The 23,441-nt window shown below is 40.9% G+C and overlaps 2 protein-coding genes and 1 pseudogene across 5 annotated transcripts; all 3 read left to right on the plus strand.

The window, feature by feature from the left end:
- Positions 1 to 7,332: 7,332 nt before the first annotated feature.
- LOC135500380 (germ cell nuclear acidic protein-like) lies at positions 7,333 to 14,411 on the plus strand. Its single transcript, XM_064791819.1, has 4 exons — positions 7,333 to 7,402; positions 10,964 to 11,028; positions 11,405 to 11,522; positions 12,871 to 14,411. Exons 3-4 carry the CDS (start codon positions 11,510 to 11,512, stop codon positions 14,409 to 14,411), a joined length of 1,554 nt encoding a protein of 517 aa, XP_064647889.1. The 5' UTR covers positions 7,333 to 7,402; positions 10,964 to 11,028; positions 11,405 to 11,509.
- Positions 14,412 to 14,422: 11 nt separating this feature from the next.
- Positions 14,423 to 16,500, plus strand: LOC135500383 (uncharacterized; annotated as a pseudogene).
- A 10-nt stretch (positions 16,501 to 16,510) lies between these two features.
- LOC135500381 (neurofilament heavy polypeptide-like) lies at positions 16,511 to 22,056 on the plus strand. 4 transcript variants are annotated; one of them, XM_064791821.1, is made up of 14 exons: positions 16,511 to 16,602; positions 16,958 to 17,070; positions 17,227 to 17,292; positions 17,626 to 17,688; positions 17,837 to 17,890; positions 18,281 to 18,343; positions 18,502 to 18,564; positions 18,723 to 18,776; positions 18,954 to 19,016; positions 19,147 to 19,589; positions 19,993 to 20,205; positions 20,502 to 20,724; positions 20,898 to 21,224; positions 21,456 to 22,056. In XM_064791821.1, the coding sequence occupies exons 1-10, from the start codon at positions 16,511 to 16,513 to the stop codon at positions 19,176 to 19,178; spliced, it is 663 nt and encodes a 220-aa protein (XP_064647891.1). In that variant the 3' UTR covers positions 19,179 to 19,589; positions 19,993 to 20,205; positions 20,502 to 20,724; positions 20,898 to 21,224; positions 21,456 to 22,056. The 4 variants fall into 4 exon arrangements, with proteins under 4 accessions (XP_064647891.1, XP_064647890.1, XP_064647892.1 ...); XM_064791820.1 differs by having other exon boundaries at positions 19,147 to 20,205; XM_064791822.1 differs by having other exon boundaries at positions 19,147 to 20,205; positions 20,898 to 21,185.
- The last annotated feature ends 1,385 nt before the right edge of the window (positions 22,057 to 23,441 follow it).

The following is a 23,441-nucleotide window of genomic DNA, read 5'->3' on the forward strand; positions in this document are numbered from 1 at the left end:
TGATCTGATGGGTCATGTTTGGTGGGCATCAGAAACGTCAGCTAAACATTACGCGCGCACAGACAAACTTCTCCAGGCTGCCGCGTTGGCAAGGGGAATGTCCTGAGGGGTGTCTGATGACTCCTGGGCGAGGGTAGAATCAAGTTACTTTGCGGAGTCAGATTTGAGCACGCTCTCTAGTGCAATTGACAATTGAATATTGTCTCGTTAGAGGTTGCATTTAATTCGGCAAAATTGGAAAGGGGCAACGAAGCTGGAAAAGATAGGATCTGTATAAGTCAAGAAGGTAGAATCAAGTTACTTTAAGGAAGGTTGTTGTAGACAGGCTGCATTGATTTCATTTCTTTAACCAACACATTGAGCCTTTCAATCATCCGCTTTCAGAATTGTTTGACAGTTACATTGATATCTGTGCCAAAAATGGTTATCGCTGTAAATTGGCTGAAGATTCCATAAAGGGCAGCAACGATGGGATCGACATGTGTGACGGACCAACTCTAGGGGTCTTTTCTGGCGGGACTAGGCACTTTCAACCCTCATCTGAAGCTTCAATGATCTTTTCATGATAATTTAACACATCTCAAAGTTATAAAATCATCAAAAGGCAATACGTAACCTGTCTGGAATATTAGTTGAAAACCAAATTGAAACTTTAATTTAGGAAGTTTTTTAAATGATATAATAACATAATGATTCCAAGTTGGATGCAATGACAATGAAACAATAAACGATCAAATGAAAAGGCCAGGGGCCATTGTGCTCACCGTATAGATATTTTGTGGTTAGGAATTCATCCTGATTAAGAAACATGTTACATGTATAGTATATAGGTTTAACAAAAGTCGGCATGACATGTGATGTAGTACCTACCATAAAAATGTTATTGAAAAAGAGACGGGAGTAATGCCATACAAATAAGCCATGTGGTGGCGGGAGTTGCTGTGCACATTCGCAGGAAGTCGAATATATTACACACATGCGCAGAAGGACTCCCGTACGTTTAGCCTTCTGACCTAGGGATACGGGGTCCCGTACCTCTAGCAAGAGCCAAAAAGTAACCATCCCCGCACAAGACAGCAAACGAGACCTCTACATACAAGCAGTATGCATAACAATCATTTCTCAAAACATGTATGAGACTGGAAACCTACCAAGTCAACTAACCATCGCTAAGGGTACTCGAGTAATGTTGACAAAAAACTTTGATATCATCAACTGGTACCATCGTGTCAATCTGTACTATATGACATCCTCCCTCAATGGACAGATATTCATCAAATTTGATGAGAGCCACATTGGAGTTGAAAAGAAAAAACAATCTAAAGTCCCAACTGAAGCTGTCACAACCAAGTTCATGCTATGTATTGGTGATCTAGTTCCAGTAGAATGTAGGCAATATCCTCTCACATTAGCTTATGCCCTCACAGTACACAAATCCCAAGTTAGTACATACCAAAACATGGTCAGAGAAGGAGTTCCACAAGGATTAGTGCACACCATGCTAAGCAGGGTAACCTGCAGGAAAGGACCCATTCTGCGAAAATTCCATCCAAACAAAATTAAGGTCAACGAAAAAGCCCTTGCTGAAATGCAACGAATGAAGACACATCGTCTGTTCATCTGGACACATCCCTTGGATACACCAACAGAAGGTACCATCGCGAGAGCCCACCTGAACACACAGAATTTGCCCACTTATATCATCAACCTCAGAGCTGAAGCTGCAGTGCACCCTTTTTCTGTCATCTGCCTGTCAGGAACACATATGCCTATCGAGACGCTCCACGCTACGCCATCAACATCTACCACCACTACCACATTCCTTGTCACCCAAAGTGACAATCCACGTGATGAGTGACGTCACCATGAACAATTTGATTGATGGCGCCCGGATGAGCGTGGATTTGTTTGAGCTCTTCAAGTTTGGTTCATTTCTTGAATTTAATTTTCCTTGTAATTCTTGATGTGGTAGTTAAATTATAACAAGTGGGATTATTCTTGGTATACAGGTATTGGTTATTCTGGTGTACACTCTAAAAGCTGGGAACACATTTAGCTCACTTTGACGGCAAAATGACGCCAATTTATGTTCAGTTTGTGTTCAAACAATTTTCCGTGTTCTCGGGATGTTTAGAAAAATGTTCAAGACGTTCAGAGAACACTTTGGCAAATTCGACTACCGTTCAACAAGTATTTGACGAAGCTCCTGAACGCCTCTAAAACAGCTGAACGCCAAAATGTTCACAAGGGCGTTTCCTTCAGCGTTCAACTGTTCAAGGAAAATGTTCCCGCCGAGCACTTGCCGCGAATCATGTTCTGTGGACGTTCAGTTCCGCCCAACATTGAGGACTGTCAGATGCGTTGAAAACCTTTCGTTTTTTTCAGTTTTACATCCGATTTTGAGGCATATTCTGCTGAGATTTAGATACTATAATCCTTATAATCATTTGCCAAAATGTTAGGAAGGGTAAGGTTCTGAGAGGCGCCTCAGCGCAAGGACTAAGTACAAATGCGAACAATACCTCGATGTTCTAAATGAATCTATTGACTTTGACAATGAATCAATCAAACTGAAATGGCACAAAGACTGTTCAGGATTCACCAGTGCGCTTCATTTAAATAGACTTAAAGCTAAATATGACAAAGCTGACGCTCCATCTGCCCGGATTGCAAATATTGCAGATCCAACCTATGACACAGCTGGAATAGTATCGAGGAGTGGTGTCCCAAAGATGGATGGAACAAATGCATGTTCTGTCAAGTTCTGTCGGGTTCTCTTAGTCAAGTACAAACTATAGAAACATCCGAAAAAATTATCAAAGTTTCACGAAATCATCTCCTTTTGCAGTATCGCCTTGCATGTATATCTGACTTAGTGGATGTAGAAGGGAAATATCACTTGACATGCTACTCGAAATTTCTAAGACAGCAATCAAATTATGAGTTGTTTTTAGACTCTTCATCTTGTGCACTAAACCAGGCATGTTTCAATTATTTAATAGAATACCCTGAGAGCGGAATAAAGCAAGACAACATTTATTCCATAAAAACTGTTTGGGAACGCTACTGTGAATTGGTGACTATGACACAGCATGACACTCTCTCCGTCAATGAAAACAGCAGCAACAGTATGTGACTATTTCGAATGAAAATTCAAGAACATTTCGGCAACAAGATCGAATTCATGGCACAGGAACGCAAACGTGATTCTTTGTTGATTGTACCCAATACACGAAGAGAAACACTTATTGGGAAATTAAAGGAAAATGTATCAGAACTTGCTGAAAAAGCAATTGAATGCCAACTTTTAAAGAGTCTCAGGGAAACTGACCTCGACACAGAGTTCTTAAGGAGTATGCACCATGTAAGCACCAGAATCAAGTCTGATCTTAAGTGCATAAAATCCCACAATCGGTATACCGGTATAGACCAGGACCATGTTGAAGACATTGTTCCACCCCGTCTCTTTCTGCTATTAAGCATGGTGATAGAAAACAATGAGCAAGAGGAACAGCATGAAAAAATCCTCAGTATCGCACAGGACATTATATTTGTTTCGTCGCAGGGAAGAACACTTACTCCTAAGCATGTAGGGTTAGCATCTACACTCCACCACGCCGCTGGAAACAAGTCTCTTGTCCAACTGCTGCATGCTGAAGGTCATTGCAGCAGCTATAAAACGATTGAGAAAACTGACACATCAATTGCGAACTCCGAGGTAAAGAGATGGGAAGAAAATGGACATGTCGTTGTCCCCAAACTTGATCCCTGGAAAGTTCACACAGTTCGCTGAAAACAATATCAATATAAAGATAGAAACACTCGATGGCAAGGGGATGTTCAATGCAACTCAGTGTGCTGCTTTTCAATTTGGCAATACCGGTGCTGAAAATGCACACCCCCAGGGCGAACAGAGTAAAGAAATAGGAAAACAGAGGAGTTTTGGCCCATCCCTTCCACATGATTTTCATGAGATCTTTCCTTCCGGTTATCGAAGTAGTCAGCGACCTGCACCAATCTTCCCTTTGATTGACATGTATTTGTACACGCCTAGCAAAGATTATCTGACAATGTCGAAAGCAAAGGACATCGCATTGATTCTATGTCGTTTAAGGAACACCGAAGAACAGAAGATTCCTGCATGGACAGGATTTAACCAAGTTGTCTCATCATTTCAGTCGGAGATCACAACTGTTGGACACATGCCGATCATTCCAGCTCCTGCTGATAACATGGACATGGTGTACATCGTCATATGTAGATGCAAATCAATTTCAGAAAAATTAGGGCAAAAACACACAGTCATAACGTTTGATCAGGCCCTCTACTGCAGAGCTAAGGAACTGGTTTGGGTACATGAAAATCAATTATCCAATGTCATCATTCGTCTTGGAGGTTTCCATTCTACAATGAACTTTATGAAGCATTTTGAATCATCTGGGCTGAGAGACATATGGGTTGAAAGTGGGGTGTTTGGCGATAATTCCACATTGCACCTGTTAACGGGACATGCTTATAACAAAGCTGTACGTGGACATAAATTCTAAAATACCTTGGTACCGTAAAGTCAACTTTTAAATGGAAAATGCATAAGCCTCGTTCTGAGAGTGGAGTGTTTTGGACACGCAACCAAGATGCTCTACCAAAGTTCCCTCGGGTTGCACTAAAATGTGGAACCATGCACACAGCTCACTTCAGAAGTTTGAGGCTCTCAAAACACTGCTTCAAACACAAATCAGCCAAGGAAGCATCAACCACCCTAAGTTTTTTAATGAGCACTACACATATTTGCTGAGAAAAACGCTCCAAATAGCCCATTTGCGCGGATTTTAGCGTCACTTGAGCGAGCCGATCCGGACTTCCTATACGGGCTGCCGTAACGTAATGTAAACAACGGCGCTACCGGCGCTCCGGGCAGGCGATGGATGAAATTGGCCAAATTCGCACATATTCAAGTTATTTCGTGGCCTATCTTTTTAAGTTTGAGGTATTTTAGAATAGAAATTGAACCCTCGGCTTCGGACCTTGGTTGAGTTACCAAGACACTCGAGGGTGGAGCTAAAATTTCGTCCAAACCCTCGCCTGTCGGCTCGGGTTTGGACTGTATTTTAGCTCCACCCTCGAGTGTCTTGGTAACTCAACCAAGGTGCTCCGCCTCGGGTTCAATTCCTTAACTAACATTCAAAGCCCTCTGGCGAATATTGTGGTCTGAGTTTGAGAATTGGACAAGTACAAATGGGAAAATCCTAGATGACCGGTTAATGAGGCAAGTAAATATTGTAATTAACAAGTTCAGAGACCATGAATCTGGAGAGGCATCAACGTTTTTTGAAGAGCTTGTTGAAGCAACCGCACAGCTGTCTGGATTATTGGAGGAGTTCGATGCTTCGAAGACTGATTGTCCCACCTTTACGTATTGGAGACAATACCTGGAAATGGTAGAAATTCTCCTGGGTTTTATCCGTGCAGAGCGTGAGGGAAGTTGGGAGCTTCACCTTGAGTTGTTTTCCAGAATGTTGCCCTACTTCGCTGTATATGATCATACAAACTATGCTCGTTGGGGTCCAGTGTATCTTGCTAATATGAGGAACCTGATTACAACTGCACCCGAAGTGCATGCTGAGTTCATGGCGGGACGTTTTTCAATCAAAAGAACGAACCACAAGTTCTGTCAGGTTGCGAGCGACCAGGCTCTCGAACACATCAATCGCATTGCCAAGGTTAGTGGAGGAATTGTTGGCATCACACACCTAGATGCAACGAGAGATAGATAGTGTTTGACCTACAACGAACGTTCCAGAATTTCTGATGATACCCTTTCTCTTTTCAACCTGCGGCATGAGGACACAAATGATGACTTTAGCCACCGGGACAGTGGACCGGCTGGCATTCAGCGAGACCAAGTAGATATAGCTAAACTTGTCACTGAGTTCAAAGGTTTTAATGTGTTCTCCACCACGTCCCAGGATCTGATTTCCTTGTCTACCAGTGATGTTGCCCCTGATGACGTGAAGACAGCGCTCCTCTAAGTTGAAGAAAAGGGTACGAGTCTGGCAAAAGATTTCGTCAAACGCGTCTCCTTGAAAAGTCCACCGACTTTTATTCCAGGCTTCCCCAGAATAAGTAAAAAATTCTTGCATCTATGTACAAGGTGAAAGTTCCAATTGAGAAGGACAAGGTGGTGGAGGTTAAAGCAGAATGAGATATATTTAGACGATTGCTGTTGGCATCGGAGAGTTGACGAAATGTGAACTTAGATAACATTCTGAATTATGAACTGGCACCAGTACCTCTCTCACTTGCGAAGACCAATTCCACATTACATTCAACAGCTAAATCCGACCTCATTGAGATACTATGTGAAAATGTTCAAACAACAGAAACCCTTCCGGACAGTAACAGCCGCATGTGTCTTCTTATGGATGCGCCAGCACTAATTCAGGCCATAGGGAAACCAGATGATGCAAAGACATTTGGGGATCTTGCTGATATTTTTTGTAAAAGTGTGGAACGAAAATTCATCTCAGGATATTCTAGGGTCGATGTGCTGTTTGACAGGTACCTAGAAACATCAATCAAGGATGGAACACGTTCACATCGGGCAGGGGGCTTGCGACCAATCAGGCGTGTGATCGATTCAAGGGCTGTTAAACTGCCTCAAACCTGGAAACAGTTCATAGACCATCATGGAAACAAATCAGAATTAGCTTCGTTTTTAAGCACTGAACTTATCCGAAGTTCCAGTGATCTGCCACCAGGAAGTGAACTTGAGTTATCCGGGGGGTTTGAAGATATCAGGGAAGTTTGGTCCTCCTGTCGAGATCCCTCTGATATCTTGCATCTACAGTCGACTCATGAAGAAGCTGACACTAGGCTCATTCTCCACGCAAAGGAAGCATCTGATTCAGGGTACAAACGAGTTGTGGTTCAGTGTCGGGACACAGATGTTCTTGTGCTTATTGTGGGTCACCGTAAGCATCTGTGTACCAAAATATTAGTCTTATTGGGATCTTTATGTGTACAAAAAAGGCCTTATGGGGTAATGTCCATTTTATGGGGAATTTATTTTTCCCCACAATATTTAATGATTGGAAAGGTCCTGTGGGGATATTCTAAGTGTCCTCAAGTAGCGTTGTTGATTCCCCATAGGGAAGACATTTACTAAATTTCACTAGAGTTCCCCATTAGGGTTGAACCTGCGATGTTGGATCCTGCATTAAGATGGCAGCACCTATCTCAAACCTCATCCCAGGGTTAACATATGGATTCCCCATAAGGAATGAGGGGACGAGGTTGTTTTCGAGATGAGGCTCACAAGGTGACACACATACATGACATCATAGCATGCACATAGGAAGCTTCATGCTTGTGCTCCAGACAAATGCCAGAAGTGTGTTGAATAGTAAGTAAAATACTAGTTTCTTCTGAAATATGCATGTTGGCCTATGTATTTAAGGCAACAACTATGCAAGGCTTGTATGTATGCATCATGACAATTGGCCAAGCAAGGCCGAGGTGTTTCAGTAGGCCAACTGGTAATTCTGGCATGCATGGTAGGCCTATCATCATGGTATTATTTGAATTGCACCTAGGGGGTAGGCTAGTGTGCTATTCACTTGTCCTCTATGGATTGTCAGTGACAGCATCAGGATGTAGGCCTATTTTCCTGATCAGTTAAATTATTCCCCACTGGGTCATTATATTGACAGTATTTATGATGTCTAATTTTGATATTCCCCACAAGGGCATTGATGATTGCGTTAGGGACAGGCAAGTGATTAGGACATTGGAGAAGTGGCGATTTGCTGGCATGTATTGTTCAGTCTGGTGAGGTGACCATGGACATGCTGGTCATGGTAGGGCCCCGGACCTGACAATAGGATTAGGACCCAGGCCTTGCAAAGCCAGCAAATCACCACTCTGCCATATTCCCCACAAGATGATTGATATTGACAACATTGGGCTTGCCATTCCCCAAAAGGGCACTGTTGACTGCGTTAGGAATTTTCCCCACAAGGTGAATGGTATCGGCACCATTAGGATAACTAAGTTTGCTATTCCCAAAAAACGGTCATTGTTGACTTTGATAGGGATAATCCCCGCAAGGTCATTTTTATTCCTCCATTATTTTGATATTCCCACAAGATCATTGATATTGACTGCATTACATTATGATGCTTTTAGATTTTGATATTCCCCACTAGGTCATTTTTGACCGCGTTACAGATATTCCCCACAAGGTCATTGATATCGACACCTTTAGGATATCCAATTTTAATATTCCCCACAAGTTCATTGTGGACTGCGTTAGGGTTAATCCCTGCAAGGTCATTGTTAATGTTATTGACTGCTTTATTTTGATTTTCCCCACAAGAGCATTGATATTGACTGCATGATAATGCTTTTAAATTTTGATATTCCCCACAAGGTCATTGTTATTGACTGCTTTATTTTGATTTTCCCCACAATAGCATTGATATTTACTGCATTGGGCTTGCCATTCCCCACAATGGCAATGCTGACTGCGTTAGGAATTTTCCCCACAAATTGAATGGTAGGTAGCATTAAAGTTTGCTATTCCCAAAAAGGGCGTTGTTGACTTTGATAGGGATAATCCCCACAAGGTCATTTTTATTCCTGCATTATTTTGATTCCCAAAAGAGCATTGATATTGACTGCATTATGATGCTTTTAGATTTGATATTCCCCACAAGGTCATTGTTGATGCATTACGGATATTCCCCGCAAGGTCATTGTTATTGACTGCTTTATTTTGATTTTCCCCACAAGAGCATTGATATTTACTGCATTGGGCTTGCCATTCCCCACAATGGCAATTTTAACTGTGTTGTTGTTATTCCTGCATTATTTTGATTCCCGAAAGAGCATTGAAAAAATATTGACTGCGTTATGATGCTTTTAGATTTTGATATTCCCCACAAGGTCATTGTTGACTGCATTACGGATATTCCCCACAAGGTCATTGATATCGACACGATTAGGATATCTAATTTTGATGTTCCCCACAAGGTCATTGTTAACTGCGTTAGGGATAATCCCCGCAAGATCATTGTTATTGACTGCTTTATTTTGATATTCCCCACAAGGTCATTGATATTTTAGAATCTGCAATAGGATGCTTAAGATTGATATTCCCCACAAGGTCATTGTTGACTGCGTTAGGGATATTCCCCACAAGGTCATTGTTATCGACAGCATTATGATTCTAATTTTGATATTCCCCACATGGACATTGTTGACTGCGTTAGGGATATTCCCTGCAAGGTCATTGATATCGACAGCATTATGATTTTAACTTTGATATTCCCCACAAGGACATTGTTGACTGCGTAAGGGATATTCCCCGCAAGGTCATTGATATCGACAGCATTATGATTTTAACATTGATATTCCCCACAAGGACATTGTTGACTGCGTTAGGGATATTCCCCGCAAGGTCATTGAATTCGACAGCATTATGATTCTAACTTTGATATTCCCCACAAGGACATTGTTGACTGCGTTAGAGATATTCCCTGCAAGGTCGAAATCGGAATCATCCCTGTTTTTAAAACAACAAACACATGATCTTTTTTACTCCTTGTAGGGAAGGTGCTTTTATTATAAACCCCCCCCCCCCCCCACCACCACCACCACAGTAATGTGATAGAACAGTCTGGTTTGCTTTCTCATCCCTATTGGATTATATTCCTGTTTTCCCCACGAGTTGTATGCCATTTCAAACTGAGGTATTCTAAATCCCACATCTGTTGATAGCCCCTTGAGAACATGTATCATGTACATGAGGTTAGTTGTAAACCCCTCTGCTTCACTGTGAAACATATTCCATCACCGGGGCACTGGATGGGTCATCTGTATTAGAAACCAGTCTCCTTGACCTTTTAAAAAAATATCCTGTGTTTCCTTTATTTTTGTAGAAATTCTTCCAGTCCACTGTCTCTGCTTTGCTGCCAGTGATCCTGAACCCGCGGCCTCAGCTAGATTGTTTCTTTGGGAAAATATTTATTATTTAGCCACCTTAGTCCTTTCCTGATGACTGAAGCAGTACCTACCATTGTATTTCCAAACAACAGTGATTTTATTAGCAGTTTTGAAACCTTTCTTGAACTGGAGTTTGACATCATACCTTGCCAATTATTTGGGATTTGCTGCATATGCTTTTTCTCTTACGCAGATTTCAATTTGGCTGTCGAAGATCTTTTTTATAGTGAATTCTTACATCACATTTGTTTTTACCGGCAAGCTGGGCCAGAGACAAACTGGGAAGCATTGCAGTGGTTGTGGTAGCCATCATTTTTGGTGAGACTATTATCAGCCTCTTTAGAGTTCAATATTTTGCTGTTTGGTTAGCATTATATGCAACAGAGTTGGACAATTGCTGCTTTTATTAGTATCCGCCTCTCACGGAAGTGAGAGAGGCAAAGACCATTTCCCAAAAGTGGCAGGGACTCAAGAGTCTGCTTGCAGACTTGACTGACCATTTTAATTCTTTGAATCATTTGTTATATTCCGGTTGGCTGGTTTATTTGAAACGCTGTTATTGCTAACGTGGCGTTAGTTCCAACGGTGAAATTTCAAACTTGTATTACTTGGAAACCTTAAGTCTCAGCGATGTGTGAACCAAAATCAGAAATTAAAAAACCCAATGAAACAAGAGAACATTCTCCATCAGCTTGTGTAGTTTATGGCCTGTTCAACTGCTCCAGAGGTTTGTATCAGGTGATCATATCTGGCCAAGTTTGCTGAAAACCGCATACCGATCCCCTTCAAGTCTCCCATGAGGAGCTGTTGCACTGTTAGTTAATTTTGCATGGAATTCAAGATTTTGGTTAGCATGGTTATGGACTTAATCATCATGATGGGCGTGATTGTAGAGCAGTAAAGGTGTTGGGCTTGTAATCAGCGTTCAATTTTTATTCAATATTGCAATTGTTCATCACAGATTAAAAATGTCAACAAGGCGAAGTGGGCCAAAACGTGGGACAATATCAACGTCCTCAGGATTCGGTGAGTTTTCAATGTCCAGCTTTGTCATTCATAAATACAATGTACCAACTACCAGTGGAATGATGCTAGCTATTACACCATATTTGCCGTTATGGATTGTATATTGCATATTTTTATTGCTGATCAGGTTGTCATAGCTGGCAAGATTCTGAGTGCTATTTCCTCCCCATTATTAAGGCATTGAGGGATGTTGTGTTGTGTACCATAAATGAAAATGTCTTGAATGGAGGAGGAAGAACAATGTAACAGTTGGACTTCCTTGTCAAATCTGCTATCTGCGCATTGAAGTGAGGAATGAATACCTAAGTATGACAATGAGTAATTTGCTGTGAAATTTTATTGTGCAAATATGTTACACTACTGTTTATTTCTTCAGATTTCTCAGAGGGTGAACCGGTTATTGTTTACCTAAGATCGTCCAACATCTGGTGGCCTGGGTTTATCAAGGACATTGACGATGAGCTAATTGTTCATTTCTTCAATGCAGAAACTGAGTAAGTTGAATGCATTCATTTCCGTTTTGGTAAAGTCATTTTTGGCTGCGTGCACTTTATGAATCAATCACGAGAGTGCATTATGATATCATGAGAGATCAGAGAAGGTTTTGCTGTCACTTTTGTCCATTTGTTTCATCATGCCTCACTCACCACGAATGTTTCAAGGAGAAATTATTCTGTATTTTCCCAAATTATAATTACTTGTTTGGCCCTGTGCGCTGCTGACGTCTATCGGTAAAAACTTCTCATAATCCTTGCGTTTAACGCTAGGCCCTTCCTTTTTAAACAGTTAGGAGTAATATCTTTAAGCAGAATGGGTTATTATAACAAAGTGTGTTGTTGCGTTGTGATTCAGAGAAAAAATAAAATGGAATCAAAGGAAAAACATTAAGCGTTTTACCAAGGACCAGCCTGAAACTTTGAGAACACGTGGTAATTATGTTTCTTTTCAAGCGTTAAATATGTTCACATATTTTTTGTTAAAATCTCATTCATGTCCCAGCACAGCAAATCAGGCATAAGTCACATTGGAGCACTTGGAGAAAATTGCCTATTTATATGCTTTTATATTGCATGTTCATGTACTTTCCAATTTTCAATGTCATGAAAGTAAGTTTTTGAACTTTCAAAATATTATTCATCCTTCAAACACCAATGATCTAGAAAGCCAAGAACACAATTTTCAAACTGCTTATACCGGGTATCAGTAATCGATGTATTGCTCGGGAAATTCACACCACCCGACGTGACAGTTTTCAGCCAATCACGACTTACCAGAAGAGTCTGAGACAACTGACAGCTTCTCATTACCTGATTTCATTGGTTGTTCCATTATCCATTCATTTCAACCAAATGTTAGAATGGCTGTGGGGAGCCTAATAAAAACATCAACTTTTACTATGTGTCTTAAGCCTGATTATGCTGCAATTCTGACATGTTTGTTCCTGTGGCAAGTATGAAAAAAATTGCTAGTTTCATATCATGTCTTTTAGTTCTCACAGGGCAGATTTTATTTTCAAATTTGTCTACTGATTACATCTGACGATAACAGCTCTGGCCATAGGTTTCAAGAAAGGACCTTTTTTATTTTGTTTCTTCAAACAATATAAATTTTGCATCCGTACTGTCTATGAATGAAGTAATATGAGTGTTGTCCAATCAAAAAACAAGAAATCCAAAACCAACATTCATACTGCCAACATTGTTTGACTGAAGTTGAAAGGCTCACTGCAAGGACTCGTGGTGTTGAACGTCTGGACTTTCCCTACCATAATTTTGCAGTGACCCCTTCAATTTTATTTCATTTCTATTGGTCTGCAAGGAAACGCTTATGACTTTTTTTTAGAAATACTCAAGAAGAAGAAAAACCTTAACAAGTTCATCAAAAAATTTGAGGATGACATAAAATGCTGTTATGAAATATTTCATCTGCAAAGCAAGCCAAGTAATGATCGCAGTGATGATAGCGACAAGAGTAAAACCGCATGTGATCCCAGCGATGATGGTGACAAGAATAAAACCGCAAGTGATCCTAGTGATGATAGCGACAAGAGTATAACTGCACGTGATCCCAGAGATGATAGCGACAAGAGTAAAACCGCATGTGATCCAAGCGATGATGGTGACAAGTGTAAAACTGCACTTGATCCCAGAGATGATAGCGACAAGAGTAAAACCGCAAGTGATCCCAGCGATGATGGCGACAAGAGTAAAACTGCCAGTGATCCCAGCGATGATGGCGACAAGAGGAAAACCGCAAGTGATCCCAGCGATGATGGCGACAAGAGTAAAATTGCACGTGATCCCAGTGATGATGGCGACAAGAGTAAAACTGCACGTGATCCAAGGCATGATGTCAACAACTTGGAGGCGGGGGAAATAGCGCAAGATCACAAAGATGATATCAACAACATCTCTAACGTGGCTGAATTAGCACATGACGATGTACTGTATCTGCCAATGGATGATGTTAATTTGTTATTAGAAGTACTTAATACTAATGAAGAAGAACAAGAACAATTCATCATCGGTCTTCTCGGGACAAGCAGTGATGACCACAACTGCTCTGACGTGGCTGGAATTGGCAACAACTCTGAGGAAAGTAAAGTAACATGTAGTGGTCCCAGTGATGATGGCAACAACTCTGCTCTGGCACCTGCATGTGATCCCGATGATGATGGCAACAGATCTGAGGATGAAACTGAACATGATCCTTCATATGAACCAGATGACAGCGACTCCATAGTATCAGGAACAACTAGTGGAGAAGAGTCTGACGTTATTTCCTGCTTGTCATTAAGTGCCTTAGGTATGAAGAAACGGAAAAGAACGAGGAATCAACGTCCTCCAACAGAAAAGATGTGCTCTTCAAACAATGATGACATTTTCATCAAAAAAGTTTGCAAAAGACAAACTCACCTTGTAAGTGGAAAGGAGAAAAGGGATGAAAGGGTACATAACAAGTACCAGAGTTGCCTATATTGTGAGAAATTGGTGGCGAAGCTCAGTAGTCATGTTTCCAACACGCATAAGGGGGAAAAAGAGGTGAAAGCAATTTTGGCTCTTGAGATTAGGAAGGATGATAGCAAGACTGAGAAAGAAAGGAAAAGAACAGCAAGGAATAGGAGCTTTGAAAAATTACGGAATCGGGGAAATTTCAAGCACAATCAGAAAGTCCTGGATAGTGGAAAGGGAGAGTTGATACTGGTTAGGCGACCAGTTGGAGCATTCAGGGTAGAAGACTACGGCCCGTGCTGTTACTGCCTAGGATTCTTCCTGAAGTCAGACCTGGGAAAGCATCAGACAGAACACTGTCACTTCAAGAAGGGACCCATTGAAGGAAAGTTGGCTCGGTTCAGAGTGAAATCTTGCTTGGGAAGCATTTGAATGCATCAGAAATGCTAAAGAAGAAAATAATTCCATCTATGCAGAATGATGAAATAAAGGAGATTGCGGTAAATGATGAGATGATCATTGAGCTTGGTAATTCATGGGCGTGAAAGAGTAGAGGAAACAAGGCCAAGGGTAAACACTACGTTTCCCAGAAGCTCAGGCAATGCGGGAAGTACCTGAAGAATCTCAGATCTATTGCAGAGGATGAGAATCTGATGATGTGGGATTTCCTAAATCCAAGTAAATTTGATACATGCATTGAGGCAGCGGTATTCTCTGCAGGAACAAAAGTTGTGGACGAGGAACTGGAGAAACCAAGTGTTGCCATTAAAATTGGACATAACTTGTCTAAATTGGCATCAATTAAGAGAGCTCTGGGATTGCGAAACAACGATGAGGTTGCCATAAAGGAGGCAAACCGTTTTCTTGAGCTCAAGGAGTGGGTGGAAAAGGTTACTGCTTTTGCACGTGAAAATCTTGCAGTGCGGAAACACAACAAGAAAGTCTGCCTACCACGAACTGATGACATTAGAAAGTTGACAGCTCACTTGAAGGATAAGCTTGCAACAGTACTGCCAAAGGCTGCTGAGGGTTGTACATTCGAACTCTACAGGGAAATCCAGATGCTCGTGCTCACAAGGCTACTCACGTTCAACAGAAGACGCCCTGGAGAGCTGGAACAAATGCTGTAAGTAAGATTATGCCTTTGGCTTATACTGATTCAAAAGTGCCGCCGTCATCACCTTATACCTTGAATACACCACACATTCAGTATGCCTCAAATCATTCATTTTATTATCTTTTATGAAGTCAGACTTTTCTGTTGATCTGCTGACAGCCACAAAGCCCGTCAAAAGAAATCATATTTTGAACAATTTCGCATATGCCGCAACCCAAATTCTCAAAGAAAAACGGTATTAATGATTTTTTCTCCCTCCATTATTTGAACAATAGGGAAACCAAAGATACATGATCTATCTTTGGTGAATCTTTATTCTAGCTGTCATACGTATGACACAGAAATGTTTACTGTGCTTCTAAATGTTTCGACATGGCTGTGCCATCACCGACATCCATCCGGAGGCCATTCTGCTGGTTGCTCTACCCTAGAATGATGACATCTTACAATTTTACATTGCAGGACGACATCATACATTAACAGACCCAACTTGTTGGAGGAGGGGATAGATACGGTGAAAGAAAATATGACACCTCTCGAGAAGAAACTAGTTTCTGGACTTGACATGGTTGAACTGAGAGGAAAGCGAGGAAGAAAGGTCCCTGTGCTTCTCCCACAAGAGTGCAAAGCTCCCATGGCATTCCTCCAATTGAACAGGAACAAGGTCGGGATACAAGAAAGCAATATATACTTATTTGCTACAACAGGTAGGTAACATCAAAAATAAATATCCCTTTTTGGTAATACTATAAGAATGTAATTAAAATTAGTTGTGAGATCAAGCCTTCAGCAATTTTCTATACACACGCTCAACCTACTTATTGCAGTTCTGTACCGGTGTCATAGAATGTAATGCCCCCGATATCAGATGCCCGCTTCCTTTGTTAGGTGGCATCTGGTGTCAGATGTTTCTGTTTGTCAGTGCCCGGCTGACTTTTTTTCCGTCAGAATCTATTGTTGGGGGCATCTCATATCGGGGGGGGGGGGGGGGGGGGGGGCATGACATTCTATGACACCGGTACTGCACCCAATTAGCATTAATTTGCCACTTCTTGTTCATAAGGAATAACCAACTGATGAAAATCTACATGCATACATGTAATAAGACCTGACCACTATACTATATAACCCGGGTTATTTTCCATTGCTGTGTTGTGAATTGGGACTCACAAGTTTCTACACTAACCAGTTACACGCTATGTATTTCTGTAGCAAGTAAAGATTTCGAACACTGATGAATAATTCATGGGTACCATTTATCAAAGGTTGTGAGATAACTTGTGCAACTTTTCTTCTGTTTCTAGGTAATGGCTGCCTCAGTGCGGGTGGATCCCTGACAAAAGTGGCATTGAGTGCTGGGCTGGAGGAGCCAGGCCTCATTAAGTAAACACTCATGAGAAAATATGTGGCCACGATGTCACAAGTTCTGGATTTGGGTGAGAATGAATTGGAATGGCTGGCAAATCACCTTGGCCACGATGTCACTGTTCATCGGCAATACTACAGGTAAGAAGTTATCATGACTGCAACTACTACCTGAAGGTTCATAAACATTTGAAATGGTAGTTACAAATAATACATAAAATAATCCGTATCTTTTGATATCAATTCATACGCCTTTAATGTTCTGCGTTCATTATCAAAAATACGCTGTAAAATATTATTATTAACCAAAGATTTTTGGAATAATAATACAATGATAATGATCTTGTCTGAAATGAATGGTCCAAACAAGGCATAACTCATCTGTTCCTGAATCAGAAGTATCAATTTATGACTTCCACAATATCTACCGGTATGTTCTGCGTTTAGAATAATGATACATGTAGAATGATGATGTACCGGGATGTATTTTTATCAGACTTCAGGAGTCAACCCTTGAGATGACGAAAGTTGCTAAACTACTCATGATGATAGATGCAGGGAAAGGTGGTAATTACATGGGGAAGTCGCTCGACGACATATCTCTTGAAGGTAAATGATGATTGAGAATGATTCTCTATGATTTGGTTCAAACATTTTCTAAAACATGGTAAACTCAACAGACATAATACAAAAATGTATCAATATACGTAAAGTTTGCATATATTTTTTCCACTTCTTTGAATTCTCTCCTCCGTTCTCTTACAGATCTCGACATTCCTGTTTTGGATGATAGTGATGGCTCTGATGAGGAAGGTGATGAGGAAGGAACAGGTCTGTGTTCTATGTTTCATTTGAACTATTCCATTTTGAAGTGTTCTTGTTCTCTTAATCATAATGAAACGTAGTTAAACAGACTGCAAGAAGACAGCCACTTAATTGCTGGTGCATTTGAGTGCATTGTAGGCCTACTTATTCAACTTGAAATTTGAGTGACCAGTACTCAAGTAGACACAGCTAATTTATAGTAGGTTAGTATTCAACCAACACATAGTTTTTGTCGTTGGCTACGTTACTTCCTTCATGGTACAGATGAAGTTCACAGAGTAAAGTCCAAATTAATCTTCTATAAACTGTTATATAATCACATTACCGTATCTTTTGCAGAAATTCCTATTGAGAAGCCAGCAAAAGCAAACAAAACAAAGCGCAGAACAGTCGCAAACCCTGGTATGTATAATTTCCACAGCAATTATTTTGCAGAAAATCAGTGGAAGTTAGGTCTGACCTCTCTTGCATAACCTTCATTCTGAGCATTATCAAAAGGTAAAATGATTTTTTCTTAATAACTGGTACATAGTCACATTTGCCTCTGCAGAAATTCCAGCCAAGAAGCCAGCAAAAAGAAATCGCAAAACAAGCGCAACACCTGGTATGTATGACATATACTTTCCACAGCAATTACTTTGGAGAAAATCAGGGGAAGTTAGGTTTGACCTTGCTTGTCATAACCTTCATCATGATCATTATCCAAAGGGAAAATGATTTCTTTATTCAAGAACTGGTACATAATCACTTTTGTCTTTGCAGAAATTCCAGCCAAGAAGCCAGCGAAAGCAAAAAAAACAAAGCGCAAAACAAGCGCAAAACAAGCGCAACACCTGGTATGTATGACAAATACTTTCCACAGCAATTACTCTGGAGAAAATCAGGGGGAGTTAGGTTTGACCTTGCTTGTCATAACCTTCATCATGATCATTATCCAAAGGGAAAATGATTTCTTTATTCAAGAACTGGTACATAGTCACTTTTGTCTTTGCAGAAATTCCAGCCAAGAAGCCAGCGAAAGCAAAGAAAACAAAGCGCAAAACAAGCGCAACACCTGGTATGTATGACAAATACTTTCCACAGCAATTACTTTGGAGAAAATCAGGGGGAGTTAGGTTTGACCTTGCTTGTCATAACCTTCATCATGATCATTATCCAAAGGGAAAATTATTTCTTTATTCAAGAACTGGTACATAGTCACTTTTGTCTTTGCAGAAATTCCAGCCAAGAAGCCAGCGAAAGCAAAGAAAACAAAGCGCAAAACAAGCGCAACACCTGGTATGTATGACAAATACTTTCCACAGCAATTACTTTGGAGAAAATCAGGGGGAGTTAGGTTTGACCTTGCTTGTCATAACCTTCATCATGATCATTATCCAAAGGGAAAATGATTTCTTTATTCAAGAACCGGTACATAGTCACTTTTGTCTTTGCAGAAATCCCAGCCAAGAAGCCAGCGAAAGCAAAGAGCAAAATAAGCGCAACACATGGTATGTATACAATGTTTGTTGACAGATACTAGTACTTTGCACTGCAATCACGTTGCAGAAAATCACTGGAAGTTACGTTTAACCTCTTTTGTCGTAACCTTTATTTTGAGCACTGCAAAGGGGGAAAATGATTTTCTTGACTTAGCAACTGTTATAGAATAACATTTATCTTTGCAGAAATTCCAGCCAAGAAACCAGCAAAAGCAAAGACAACCAAGCGCAAAAGGGACCGAACCCCTGGTTAGTATATTGACAGGTACCGTAGTCCTATGATTACCAGGCCTCATAACTGTCCCTATCCTAAGGGGGACTCATGACTTGATTTTTTGAGCTTAACATATTCTGAAGAAACTTCTTTTCTTAATTTCAGAGAGAGCCTCAGGAAAAAAGCAACGCACATAAAAAACGGCCAAGTTTGGCTTAATGTTGACATTTCCATAACCCATGAACTTAAAAGTGAAAAATTCGTGGTAGTTTATGGAAGTAGACTCATTAATCTTTTATTTTACACTTTTACCGTTAACATTGGTTTCCATTGAGTTGGTAGATTTTCTCACTTTGTTTCTGACCATGAAATGTACATGCACGCCGGTCACCGTGTCATACTACAGTCATTTTCCGATTAAGCAGTCTTCAGTTACGGACTTCACTGGGTCTGTGTAGTGGAAAGTGTAAGGGTATGGATCTTACTTAAATATTGTTCACATTAATTTGTAGCTGACTGAATTTTAATTTCATGTTAACCGTAGGTTTTGATACAAAAAAGTGATGTCGTACTTTTCCTTGGAGTTGGAGGAAATGGTAACTCTAATGGTATGATACAATATGATCTTAAAAACTAAAAGATACACTTCATGTAGTTTCTATGAATTAACTCCAATCACGTGCAGTGTCTGTCACCAAAAAGGATGCAACAGAAGATATCATAAGAAATACATAACAATTTGATGTTCTTTTATACTGATCTCAGGAGTATGATTATCATATGCTTGCATGATTCTAGTTTAGATTTTGAGTTGGAGAATAAGAAAAGAGTGTGCAATTACATGGATTTGCAAGCATGGTGTCCAGTATTTCAGGCAGGTATGTCAGGAACACATAGAACAGCCTGTATATTTTCCTGTAACGACCAGGAGACAAACATTACAATCAGCACTCACTGGCAGTTTGCCAAAATAATTCATTTCATTTTCTATACTCTGTGTATGTTATCCAGGCATCCTATCATGTGCCAATAAATTTTGTTGATGTTTGAAGTACATAGACGGGTACCGAAACCAGCAAAGATGCGTAAGGCTGTATTCAGAAGAGCACAACATCAAGAAGGCCACGTTTCTGTCTTGGTTGCGCAAGGAGGAGACAATTCGCCACAATTTTGACCACAGCAAAAAAAGGGGCCAAGAGCGCAAGGTCAAGGACCGCGATGTCGGTGAGTTGCACTTTAACCCTTCACTCTGAAAACTAGTGGTACAATAGAGGTGCTATGGCGTGTACATGTATAGCAATTTTTTTGCTATATAGCACATTTTTTACCCATCAGCCCGACGGGTATTGTCGTAGCGTCCGATGTCCGTCTGTACGTTTGTGGACAATTTTGCCATAAAACTTGTTGTTGTGTATCTTGGGGTGAATATAGAGAAAGGTTCCTTGCTAAATTTGGCGTGATCCGATATTCAATATGGCTGTCAGGTTGCAAATAAGGAATTACTATGTTTTGTCTTTCAGGGTATTGGCCTGAGATGGAAGTTGAGATGTCGGAGTGGTTTCGTGATAAAAGACAAATTGGTATGCCAGTCAGTATCGAAGATCTAAAGGAGAGGGCGATGATAGAGTTTCAACAGTGGTGGGACCAGCTTCCTGAAGAAACCCAAGCCGACATTGTAACTAGTAAACCTGAACGCTCAAACTTTGCAGCATCAAATGGTTGGTTTGAAGGTTTCAAGAAAAGGTAAGCTCAGAATGAGTCTATTGTTTTCAAGTGAAACAACAATTCTGCTGATAAGCTGTTTCTCTTAGTATACCTCTCAAAATGATTAATGCCAAAATGGTTAAATAAAGTGTATAGCGCTTTCATCATGTTCATCCCAATCATGTTAACATCTCTGCTATTTCAATTTCTAGACAAAACATTTCCCTGCGGAAATTGACGAAAGATACTAGGACGATACCTGAGGACGCTGAGAATCTCATTGCCGAGTTCCGTGCCAACTTTTTTCAAACAGTTGAAGAGATGGCATTCCGCATCATCGGCAACACAGGACGTATGAACAAACAGGTTCTCCACAGATCAACATCAAGAGCAGTCGGGGAAATCATAAGCTTGGCTGTACCGTTGTGCTTTGCTGCACCAGGAATGGGGAAAAGGCACCTGCACTTGTCATCATAAAAGCAGCTCCCAATGGACCACTGGTAAGGAGGATAAGGGCAACACCTCCAAACAATGTTAAGGTAAACTACATTTTGTTCAATCAAACCTAAGAAGCCATTAGAAACAGCTAGAGCTGCAGCTGATCCTGATTATTCATTGTTTCCTGTGATGAAGTTGTCACTACAAAGTTCACATGGAACATGCTGTGTTTTTAAAAATCATATCTCCGCAATGCACCATCTAGTGTGGCTGTTGCTATAGATTCATGTTTTTTTCCACAATTGGCTCAAAAATCACATCCTATTTTTCAGGTCACTGCTACTCGGACTGGATGGCAAAGACGGGAGTCAATGGAGTATTGGTTTACGAATGTTTTTTGGCCATTCATTGAGGCACACGAAGAAGAATTTGACCCTTTGCTGTTGATTCTTGATCGAGCCAGAGTACATCTACATGATGAATTTCAAGAGCTGATGACAGAAGCAGGCGGACTAGTGCAGTTCATTCCACCTGGCTGTACGGCATTTGTGCAGCCGTTAGACTGCACCGTCATGCGCGCATTCAAAGCCAGGGCACGCAATGCGTGGAAAGCATGGAAAACAACCAACACTGGTGAGGATGGACAGTGCCCACGAATTCCATGGGAAGCTGTCCTTGAAATTGTATCTGCATCATGGGATGGGATTGCCGTGGAGGCTATTGTCCGAGCTTGGGGCGCGGCAGGGCTCTTGCACTATCCAGCTGATGTGGATGATTTACTGATTCGCAATGAGGAATTGGATGATGAAGACGGCCTTGAATTTGACATGGATATAGAGTAAATACAGACTGAGAATAGGCCTACGTTTTCCAGTAATGTAAAGATTCAGTGCACAGGGATCTTATTTACGCCAATTTGTGCATTCATTGTCAATAAAGGTTGCAATCAAGAAATTTCGTTCAAGTGTTTTACCTCAATGATTAAACAGTTGCTCCTTAAGAGCACCCAACAATTGAAAAGCCAGGGGCTTTCGCACGAGCGTACAAGGGTTAATGACTAGTGTCTGTCTAGCCACAATACCAGCCCAATTATCAAGAAATGCGGAAATGATCACCAGGCCTCGGATAACATTCCCTGTAATGCACACGTCCATTGTTGGCACGCATGACTACTGAATTAAAATCACTATTGAAACGCAAATTGAACCAGTCAAACCCCTATCAAAGGGAAATTACAAACAGTGGGCATTACCGGAAATAATTTATTCTTGGCGGACATAATCCTTACTGTTAACCTTAGGTTGGGAAGTACAGTATTTTGAAGTAAACAAATTTGAACAATCAATGTATATATGCAGTGCATTATATAACCACACAGAGTATAAAATGTGAGGTAAAGAAATAATTCAATTTTGACATCTCATGTGGCTGCATGTGGACGAGGTTTGACATCTCATGTCAGCATGGGCTGCAAGTGGACGAGGTTGCCTCTCATTTATAGGAAACCCACAAGGCGAGAAAATTTCACATGTCCTTTCCCCATAAATTAACTACTTATATCTGGGCCTTACGAGGAACTTGTGTTCCCAGGTTTTGATGAGCTGTGGGACATCCTTGAATCCCAAGAACATCCCGGTACATAAGATACATTTACCAGCTCCGGTTGTAAACGGTTTGATCGCATATCATGCTGTATCAGGCTGTGATACAACAAGTCAATTTTCAGGAAAAGGAAAACGGATCACATGGAAAGCCTTTGTGAAAGTACCAGGCTTGCTGAAACAACTCGGAGAATCGCCACAACTGACTGATGAGGCAAGGAATGCTGCAGAACAATTCATTTGCCACATCTATGGCTACGGAGATATTTCATCAGTTAACAAAGTCAGATCCAAAATGTTTGCGAAGGGCAAAAGCTCTATCAATTCGTTACCTCCAACTCAGGATGCCCTCCACATACATTTGGAGCGGGCGAACTACCAGGCCTTCATCTGGAAAAAGGCTATTTTCCCGACCCTGAGATTCCCCCTCCTACCAACTGCGGATGGGTACTTGAGAAGGGGATATTGAAGCCAAAGCTGATGACTTTAGATACGATTCCCAAAAAAAGTGCCAAACTGACAAGGCTGCTCCCTGACTAGATGTGGCTGCTTGAAGTTGGAATCAATAGGACGTTGTACTAGTGCCTGCTTTTGTGGTGGATTGTGCCAAAAGGATGATACTGACTAGAAACATGTCTCAGGTATACATTGTACAATGGTGGACTAATTGCACCATATGAAAAAACTAGCAGAATTGGTTCCAGATGTATTTCTCGG

Source organism: Lineus longissimus, chromosome 16 (assembly GCF_910592395.1).
Source record: "Lineus longissimus chromosome 16, tnLinLong1.2, whole genome shotgun sequence".
NCBI classification, from domain to species: Eukaryota; Metazoa; Nemertea; class Pilidiophora; order Heteronemertea; family Lineidae; genus Lineus; species Lineus longissimus.

What these genes read in the sequence shown, in the direction of transcription:
- LOC135500381 (XM_064791820.1), top strand. Translation starts at nt 16,511, where the DNA reads ATGTCACAAGTTCTGGATTTGGGTGAGAATGAATTGGAATGGCTGGCA. An exon ending in CGACGACATATCTCTTGAAG is followed by an intron (nt 17,071 to 17,226) that starts GTAAATGATGAT and finishes GTTCTCTTACAG; the next exon opens with ATCTCGACATTCCTGTTTTG. An exon ending in CAAAACAAGCGCAACACCTG is followed by an intron (nt 18,344 to 18,501) that starts GTATGTATGACA and finishes TTGTCTTTGCAG; the next exon opens with AAATTCCAGCCAAGAAGCCA.